The sequence below is a fragment of the Miniopterus natalensis genome, chromosome 4, assembly GCF_054644295.1.
Source record: "Miniopterus natalensis isolate mMinNat1 chromosome 4, mMinNat1.hap1, whole genome shotgun sequence".
Taxonomy (NCBI): Eukaryota; Metazoa; Chordata; class Mammalia; order Chiroptera; family Miniopteridae; genus Miniopterus; species Miniopterus natalensis.
Window position 1 is genome coordinate 39,381,414 of NC_142084.1, and position 10,402 is coordinate 39,391,815.

Here is a 10,402-nt window from a genome sequence, read left to right on the forward strand (position 1 = left end):
TACAAATCATTAAGTAAAGATCATAAACACACAACAGAATTTAAAGAAGGGAACACTTCAGGAAAGGTTTCCTAGACAGGATGTGGATGGGCACAAGGACAATATAGCATGTGGAAATAGTGAGAACACTGTGCTGGGCAGACAGGAGTGACCCGGTCAGCAGGAACAGGACAACTTCATGGGGAGAGCAGAGTGAGAGGGAACTCAGACTGGACATCTGTTTATAGAGAGCCTTGAGCCCAGGAAGGACTTTCAGAAGAGGAAGAGAAGGCAATTCAAGGTCACTGCAAGTGACATTATGATCAGAGAAATGACAAGTTAAAAGCAGCACTTTAAGGTTAACTTGGTAATGGCTAATGTGTAGAGGAAAATGTAGACAGATACATTAGCTAAGACATATTAGTTTACTAATACAGGTGTGAATAGTCATTGTTCCTTAGGTTATACTAAAAATACAGATGAGAGTTAACAATGCTAAAGATATTTTGATGAATCAACAAGATTTTTCTAGTACAACTTGCTTCACTGTCACCTTAACATAAGAGTTTGTTCAAGCTATGTGAGCCCTGGCCGGTGTGGCTCAGTTGTTTGGGCACCATCCCATGCACCAAAAGGTTGCTGGTTTGATTCCCAGTCAGGGCACATGCCTGGACTGTGGGCTCGATCCCCAGTAGGGGACATGCAGCAGACAGCCAACTGATGTTTATCTCTCTGTCGCTCCCTCTCCCTTCCTCTCTAAAAATCAATAAAAAAAAATCTTAAAAAAAAAAAAAAAAGCTATGTGATAACATTTTTTGTTTTTCTAATAGTGATTACACTGATTTAATTGACAGAGTTCTAAAACACCATCTGAAACACCAAATTCAATTTTATTTAAATTACAGTACCAGTCACTTTAGCAAAGCAATATGTTTAAAAACATTAAAGTATACTCCCCAGTCTATAAAAATCTTTTAAATGGCCATGAAATTTTTTTTTAAGATTGAGATTCTTTTATAGATTAGATACTGTCAAATTTCCAAAAAGTATCTTAAGTTTCAACCCATACTTATAATAAATAGCTATATATTTTAAATATCCCACCAGAGGCAACTGTGCTGTATTATGTGATTATTTATAGACTTAAAAACCCCACAGAACCATTTAAAGTTGGAAGAGACCCAAGTGGTATTCTGCAAGCCTGCATCCAATATAAGACTCTCCTTTCTAATGAGAAAGCATCCACCTAGGCTATGACTGAACACTCTCAGTCACAAGAAACATCCCATCCCCTCTTCCCATAAGAGATTTTTCCCATCTGACCAAAAGAAATTAAGGTACTTACTATAAAGAAAGTGAAACGTACCCCTTTGTAACTTTCAACCTCTAATCATACCTCATATGACTACAAGGGCTAAATAAATATATGCAAAGCATTTAAAATAATGCCTGGCACATAGTAAGTACTCAACCAGTGTTAGCAATTTCCATTATTGTCAACAGAGTTTTACCCTTTAGGGCCAATAATAATGACTAACTCATCTGTAATTTCTTCAAATACTTAAAGACCACTCCATCTGCTCACCTCTTCTCCACCACCCCCTAATACTCTATCTAGCCTCCTCATTACCAGTTTTCTTTTTGTTGTCTTCAGATCTCCGGATCAAGTAGGTAACTAACCTTCCTGAAATGTATTAATGTATTACTGTCCATCTTATAACATGGCACCCAGAAAAATGTCATCAGTAATAATATTTTGTTTGAATATAGGAACACCAACCCAAGAGCACATCCAAACTAAGAATCATTTATCTATTAAGTCTCAGAATGGAGTTAATTGCAAAATGCCAATTTTTTTGGCAGTCAACAGGAAAATACCATTGAAAATTTTCAGATGACTTAATTCTAGGTAAATCTTATAAGGCTTTCAATGTAAAATAAAAATAGGTTGTTTGGCAAGCGTTGCTCAGTGGTTGAGTGTCAATCCATGAACCAAGCGGTCACAGTTCAATTCCCAGTCAGGTCACATGCCAGGGTTGCAGGCTAGATCTCCCGTAGGGGGTGTGCAGGAGGCAGCCTATCGATGATTCTCTCTCATCAATGTTTCTCTCTCTCTCTCCCTTCCTCTCTCTAAAATCAATAAAAACATATTTAAAAAAATGAGACTGGGTCACTGTCATATTTCACAGCCTACTACATACTACTTGAGAAAATTCCAGTAAGGTGTTCTATAACATTCTATTAACTATTAATCATTATTTACATAATTACAGTGTTGTATTATATAATTAACAATGACGAACCCTGATAATTAAAAATCTATAAATGCCTTTTGATAAAACACTCGGTATGAATTTTTTTAATTCATGGGGGATTACAAATCACAAAAAACTCTATTAACCAGAACACCTAATTCCTTGACCATGCCAGACAAAACTCTCTTTTTTTTGTAATATTTTTATTGATTTTTAGAGAGGAAGGGAGAGGGAGAAGGGAGATAGAAACATGAGCTTGCCTCCTGCACGCCCCCTAGTGGGGATTGTGCCCAAAACTCCGGCATGTGCACTGACCAGGAATCAAATCAGTGACCTTTTGGTGCATGGGTCAATGCTCAACCACTGAGCAACACCAACTGAACAAAACTCATTCTTAATATGCAAGGATCCTGCCCAAGACACCCTCTATACTCCACAGCTCAGTGTCTTATCTGTCATAGAAGCTTTCCAAATGTCTGAATAAATGAATACCACGAAATGTTATAAAAACTATCACAAATGAATGTAAGTGGATTTAAATTCACTAAAGCAATCCTTTTTTATACAGGGGATTTTCAGAGCCCACATTAAGATCCATCCTGAGAAATTCCCACTGGACCACTTCTAAAGGGTGAACTATAAATCCAAGTCGAGACGTTATTACATGTTTAAAATTACAAATTACCTCTTCAAATTTCTCTCTGTTCTCTCGAAGATAGTGAATACAGGCCATTCTGACTTCAACATGGCGAGACTGAGAGTGCAATACCTAAAAAGAGAAAGGAACACACTATTAAGCATTTTGTTAAAATAAGATTTTAACTAGTGCCTTCTTTCACACCCAAAATAACCTCACAACCAATAAACACATCATTTGTCTTTCTATAATTTCTAGATCTTTATTCATTTCCACTTCTTCCTCTAATCACAAAGATGACATGACAAATACAAACAGTAGTACTTCCTAAGCCAGATGCCATTCTATAAAGAGCTTATTACCATTCGTCCTTTAGGTCACTGAAATCACTCCTTTGAGAAAAATCTTTGTAAACCTAAGACACTTTCTTCTCTCGGCCAGCCCTCTACTATAGCTTTGCTTTTCACAAAACAGGACTTAACACAATCCCTGCTACACAGTGCTTAGTTTCACCCTATGCATTTTAAATTACTTCCTTATGTAGAAATTTAAGCCTACTGTGGTTTCAAAAAAATTAAGGAACTCATTCTTAAATCCTTACAGGACTCTTGAAAGAACACACACGATGCAAACATGCTGCTGTGTTGTGATCCCAACAGCCTTGATACTTGCTCTTATGCCCCAAATCTTTTTTTTAATGTCTTTATTAACTCAAGAGAGAGAAAAGGAGAGAGAAACACCAATGATGAGAGAGTGATTTACTGGCTGCCTCCTGCACGCCCCCTACCAGGGATCGAGCCCACAACCTGGGGCTGGTGCCCTGACTGGGGAACCCAACCAGGATCTCCTGGATCAGAGGTCAGTGCTTAACCACTGAGCCATGCTGGCCAGGCTATGCCCAAAATCTTAAAGCACAGCCTGAAATAAGCCACACTATAAAGATGAAGCAAATCCTTTTACTTTGTAGCCTCTGTGTTCTTTAATTAAAAACTAATTAACAAAAGGATAATTTATTGGCCTTTTGTCTCTTACTAAAATTCCAAAGCTTTGGTTTCAAATAAACTATCATCAAATGCTTAGGAACCCTTTGGCTAGCCTCCAGTACTTTAACTTATTTTCTATTACTAGGTGTCACAAATGAAGGTATTCCTGGTATCCTATAGGAAAACTCATAAAACTCATTAACAAAAAAAAACAATCAATCAAAAAATGGGCACAGGACATGAAAAACATTTTTCGAAGCAAGACATACAAATGGCCAATAGACGCCAAACAATGCTCAACATCACTAATCATCATGGAAATGCAAATCAAAACCACAATGACATACTACCTTACACCAGTCAGAATGGCTATTATCAAAAAGTCAACAAATAACATGTGTTGGTGAGGATGTGGAGAAAAGGGAACCATGGTGCATTGTTGGTGGGACTGCAAACTGGTGCAGCCACTATGGAAAACAGTAAGGAAACTCCTCAAAACACTAAAAATAGAACTACCATACAACCCAGAAATTACACTTCTGGGTATTTATCCATAGAAAACAAAAACACTAATTCAAAAAGATATATGCACCCCCCATGTTCACGGCAGCATTATTTACAATAGCCAAGATATGGAAGCAGCCCAAGTGTCCATACATAGAAGAATGGATAAAGATGATGTGGTGGGCATATACATACACACACAATGGAATATTATGCAGCAATAAAAAAGAATAAAATCTTGCCTTATCAATTACATGGATGGGTCTATAGAGTACTTATGCTAAGTAAAATAAGTCAGACCAAAAAAAGACAAATACTGTAGAGTAGTTTCACTTATACGAAATATAAAATATGTGGAATATAAAAAAACAAAGTCAACAAAACAGACCATAGAAACAGAGACCAAAGGGATGGTTGCCAGAGGGGAAGGAGATGGGGGATTGGGTAAAAAGATGAAGGGGAATATAGTAATATTGTGGTGAGTTTACATGGTGACAGATATTAGAATTAGTGGGGCAATCACACTGTAAGGTTTAAAAATGTAGAATTACTACATTGTAACTAATATAGCTCACATAATATTGTATGCCAACTATATTTTAAAAAGTTACAGCTCCAATCAAGTGATTCTCCCTTATGTTCACAGTGAGCAGGAAAAGGGAGGCTCCAGCTGCACATTTTACAGGTATCTTAGGATAACAGCCAAGACTCATTTATATCCACAGAACCAGAGGCATAATGGTCTGGACAGCTAGTATGTCCCTTTACATTGAGATATACTAAAGATGCATTATCTGAGGTTAGCAATGAGTTTGTTTTTAGTATAGCAGCTAATTTTCAGCTTAACAGAGTATACCTGCGTTGCTGTCCTGGAACTATTAAAAAGCATCCTTATTGCACGGCTGGCATGTCTCAGTGGTTGAGCGTTGACCTATGAACAGTTTGATTCTGGTCAGGGCACATTCCCAGGCTTTGGGCTAGATCCCCAGTAGTGGGCTTGCAGGAGGCAGCAGATCAATGGTCGTCTCTTATCTCTCTCTCCCTCTCCCTTCCTCTCTCTAAAATCAATAAAAATATATTTTTAAGAGGGAAAAAAGCATCCTTATATACTGCAAGCATCCCACACTAGAACAACTGTCCATATATAAAAATAACCACCACACAGTTTTTTTGCCAATGTTAACAAATGACAGTTAACAACACTTCACAGAAGCTAGAGCAGACACCATTCTGAATCAAGGTATTATTAATTTGAGTAAACTGTAGTGTTATTTGATAGGGCTTCCTGCAGTTAGCAAAGTGAAGCTAGTCTTAATGCAATTTACCTAGCAACAGGTGGCAGACATAAGTGAATAAAGCCTATTTTCCATAAAAAACAATGGTAGGCATACTGTTTTTTCTCCTTTTAACAAAGATTTTATTAGCACATGAAATCTGAACCTGTTACCTAGAAGCAAAACTGTAAGCCAACCTCCATAATGTGTTGGGTGCTGGTGCTTTACAAAGCCAAGCACGGTAAGAGAAGCAAGATTACATGACAACTATTTAAAAAGTGTAATATAGTGCAAGTTAAAGTCCACTCAGGAAGATTTGAAATGACAAATATCTTTGCAAATTATTACATACATGAAAATAAGCTAGAAATAGGAGGCCTTTCCATTTTTACTTGGGACAAGATAGTGATAAACACTGGGAAAGACTGAGATATACTGCTTTAGCAAGTCCTCTAAGAGCGCCCTATTTTTAGCTCCATAGCCACAAAGCTGATTCAGGTCAGGCCTCCTGCAGGCCCACGTCCAGAAGTGTAAAAAATGAAGGGCCTATCTAAATCAGGTAATTTGGAGGGAAAGACTACTACTCCTAATTCAAGTCCACCCCCACCCAAAGACTGCCATTTAGATTACTTACTGACTCCTTAGAAATGATAAATTATTTTTATATTGGAGAAAATGCTGGCAAAAAATTAAATCCTTTGTACATATTTTTAAAAGGAAGACTGAGGTTGGTGCTACTTCCCTTGCCCCCATCCCCGCACTCATATTTTGCCTTTGGCCATGAAGGGTCCCCACTTAGCCCATGTCTGCTAAGAACCGACCTTTCCCGAAAATTCATGGTGTTAAGCTTCCTAAACTCAGTATACTAAAAATCAGACTCACATAAATGGAGGGGATATTCCCTTATGCCTAACTTAACATTTCATTGTATCTTGTTGTAATGGGATTTATCTGTTAGAAATTAGCTCTTAGTACAACTAGCTGATGCCCCTTTCTACTTAAAAAAGTAGATCCCACTACAAAATAGATAAGAGGTTTCTGTATAATCAAGTTCACCAATTATCTATGGCATGGAATACTGAAATGAGACACACCTTTCTGCTTCAATATAAACCAAGATCTGGATAATTCAACTCCAAATAAGAGCCATACTTCCCTTATTTCTATTGGTTTCTACCTCCATCCTTACCAAATTCTCACTAGAGCTAACAGTATATGTAATATACTTCCACCTCTTCTCTCTGCTTCTGGAGGTGCTGAGGAGTTTAGGGAGGCTGAGGCAGAGGAAGCAGGACAGATGGAGATTTGTAAAATTCAAAAATGGGACAGACTGTTTACTTACTACTAATAGTAAAGAGACTGGGGTGAGGGTGTGTAAACATATCCCACAGCAACATTAGAACATCCTAAATTTCTAAAAATGAGAGAAATCTAATGAACTGAAAAAGGCAGAGCTTGATTTGGGAAGCTTTAAGAATGTTTGAATGACAATGCCTGCAACCTAATGCAAAGGTGTGTACCAGTTAAATCAATTTCTTGTTTTAAAAAAAGACTTCATGCTACTGATGTGGAGAGGACCTTTGGAAAATAAATGGATGGCCTTTTGACGCTGAAAAAAATGACAATAGAACAGTCTACAGCTGTTAAGTAAAACATTTACTCACAAACAAAAATTTTGAAAGCTATTTAGTATTTAGCACTCAAGGCAGGTGAGAAAAACAGAAACATAAAAAACTCCACAGAGGGGAGGAGTGAATCTTAAGCGGAAAGGAAAGCAAACTGTGATAGGTATGAAATACACACCAGGGCAGTAACGTAAAACTTTTATCCAACTATTTTAGCAGCTATTTTCAATATAGGATGGATTTTGGTAACTGCATACCTACCAGCCACACAGTGTTATATAACACGGAATAAGCTCTCTTACCCCCCAAAAAATCAGAAACGACTTCCTAAGCAACTGTGTTAGAACGTGATTTTGACCCCATTATCGGGAAAATTCGGTCAAGAAGGGCCTAAACCACCCCCAGTTATATCCTTCCTACTACCAACACCAAAGAGACTTCTTTAAAAAGTATCTTTAGTATACCTACACTGTCTTGCAAAGCAAAATAAAGTGTGGAACCTACTCTAAGACAAGTCTTTTAAAACAGTCTGTATTTTTAAAAGGCTGGCTTTCCCTAACTGCACATTTTTCCCCCCTCTTGATTCAAGTGGACAACGGCGGGCTTCACTACCCCACATTCCAAAGTCCGGTAGTAGAAAAAATGTTCTACGAATAAAGTCTGGTGCACCACCTCCTCTAGTAAACATTTGGTTTACTGGTGTGAATGCTCTGCTTATAAAACGAAGAGAAGGTGCATGCGGAACAGAACGGAAAAATATTATTTCGCCAAGTCCCCAGCAATCGATCAACTGTGCATGCTCTCTGCAGGCCTCACAGGTTGCCTTCAACTCATTACCTCTTCACCAGGAGGGACAACACCCAGTTAATTTACGGGGTTTTAAGTTTCGATTTACAGCTTCCAGACCCAGGACAGCGTCCCACTCCGGCGTTACAATGGGCGGCTGTGACGACGGCGGGGCCACGCGCAGCCCCGGACCCGGGCCGCCCGGACAGCTGCCGGCCGCCGCTTTCCCATCCGGCCCCACTGCCCCCGCCCCCCGCCCCATTACCTGCTCCGCCACCGCCCGGAACAGGCAGGACCCGTCCTTGGCGACCAATTTCCGATACAAGCCCAGTTTCCGCAGATAAGCGTCCATGGGCGTCGCGTCCTCGCGGGGCCCCGCGCCGCCCTGGTCCCCGCCGTCGGGGGCGCCGACGGCCGCCTCCATGTTGCCGGTCCCGCTGCAGGCCAGGCGTGGCGCGGGTTAGCCCCACATGGCAGCGTCGCCGGCTCCTTTGCGCACCGGCGTCGGACGGGCGGCGGCTCTGACTCGGGCTCCGCGGGCGGCAGGCGGCGACAGCGGCCCGAGGCAGCGGTCCGCGCTCTCCGCGCGCATAAGGGAGCCCTGCCTAGTGCATGGCTGCGCGCACGCGGCCGCCTTCCGAGGGACCGCCGCGCCCAGGAGAACGGGGGGCAATTTAAAGAAAGCCCAAGAGTGAGAAGTCACTTCCCGGCGGCCTCACTGCAGTGCCCAGGAACCGGGCCGGGGTCGCTTTCCCCACAAGTTTCCTCGTCCCGACTGTGGTGAAGCGAGGAAACCCCGCCCCCGCGCGCGCGGGAGGCCGTCTCAGGTGAAGAGAGGCCTGCGTGCCCCGCGCTCCCCACACCCGCAGCCTAAAAAGCCTAAAGAGAAAGACCCGGCCTTTCGTCTCCGCACCACGCAGGAGGGCGCCTGAGGGGCGGGGAAGCGGGGAGCCGGGCAGAGGGCAGCTCCCTCGCAGCCCAGAATTTGTTTTCGCTTTCGGCCCGACAGCGGAGAGGATGCCGGGAGGTGTAGTTTTGGCAGCGGCAGGAAGTCGGCTGGCGACTGGCGGAGACGCGCGTCCTGGAGGCAAGCGGACTACAAATCCCTACAGCACTGGCGCCGCCGGAGCCGGCTTCGCGCTTCCCGGGCCCGGCGTCTGAGAGCAGGCCTAGGGTATCCGCGAGCCGACGCGCGGCGACTTGCGCGCGCCGCGCCACGAGCTGGGCCGCCCACTCCGCCGCGGGCCCGCGGGAAGTGCGCGCGCCCTGCGTGCGTGGAGTTGCCAGGGACACGGCGGCGGCCGGGCCGGCCCTTTGTGCAGTCCCAAACAGAGGGCGCACCTGTCTGCACCCCTCCCCCCGGCCTCTCCTCCTGGCGTTTCCATGGAAGTGGCTTTAACGGCTTAAGGAGAAAACAGAGCTGATGGGCGAAGGCTGCTGGAACTGGCGCGGTGCTGGACGACACGGACTGTCCATAAATCAGTCGTGTGCTCCCGATTCCTATTAGACATTCGAAGTACAGCCCAAGCGCTGTGGGAAGGTGATGCCTTTGCCACCGACATTTTTGTCCACCCTGCCACTGTAGCTGCGCACCCCAGCCCAGAGATGTCACGGGTCAGAAAATGTTAGAATTTTTTTTTTTCTTCTTAAAAATTTCGTCATGTAATTACTTGATGACATGCTGGTCTTGCCATGACTTCCAGCAGAGCTTGAGGCTTCCAGCTCAACTTCCCACCCTGTGAAGGTGAAGGACGAGTTATGTTGAGAACCCAGCCTGTTTTTGTGACTCCAGAATTTTATTCTGCTAAAATTCAACAGCAGCTGATGTCCTAATTCTTTAAATACGTGGCTAATCATAAAATTTACTCCAGTCTGAGGCCAAGGTGGAGTTGGGGGGGAGGGAAAAAGTGAGGTGTTAGTGTAGGATTAGACGTGTGGTCAAAGAAGCTCTGGAATGGGGATAAGACAGGCCAGAGGGTGAGAGTCCAACGCAGATTATTGAAAACTCTAGAAATTAGTTTTCGGTACTTTCAGAACAGGCAATTAGTGAGTGACTTATGTATTCATTCACCTTGGAGCTTCTCAATTTGATTTCTTTTTTTGGGGGGGGTTTAAATATATCTTTATTGATTTAAGAGAGGAAAGGAGAGAGAGAGAGAGAAACATCGATGATGAATCATCATTGATCGGCTGCCTCCTGCACGCCCCGGGACTGGGGATCGAACCCGCAACCCGGGCATGTGCCCTGACTGGGAATCGAACCCCAATCTCCTGTATCCTAGGTCAGTGCTCAACCGCTGAGCCACACCTGGCTGGGCTCAATTTGATTTCTTAACGTTTAAATATTCTACTTCCAATT

General features: G+C 42.8%; 1 protein-coding gene across 1 annotated transcript in view; it reads right to left on the minus strand.

The window, feature by feature from the left end:
* The window catches only part of OTUD4 (OTU deubiquitinase 4), a 44,599-nt gene extending 36,132 nt beyond the window's left edge, over positions 1-8,467 (minus strand). Inside the window, exons 1-2 of the mRNA XM_087816500.1 lie at positions 8,309-8,467; positions 2,920-3,003 (exon numbers count right to left, since the gene is read on the minus strand). Of these exons, the coding sequence (XP_087672626.1) occupies positions 2,920-3,003; positions 8,309-8,467 (243 nt within the window). The remainder of the gene's footprint in view (positions 1-2,919; positions 3,004-8,308) is intronic.
* Between the last annotated feature and the right edge of the window lie 1,935 nt (positions 8,468-10,402).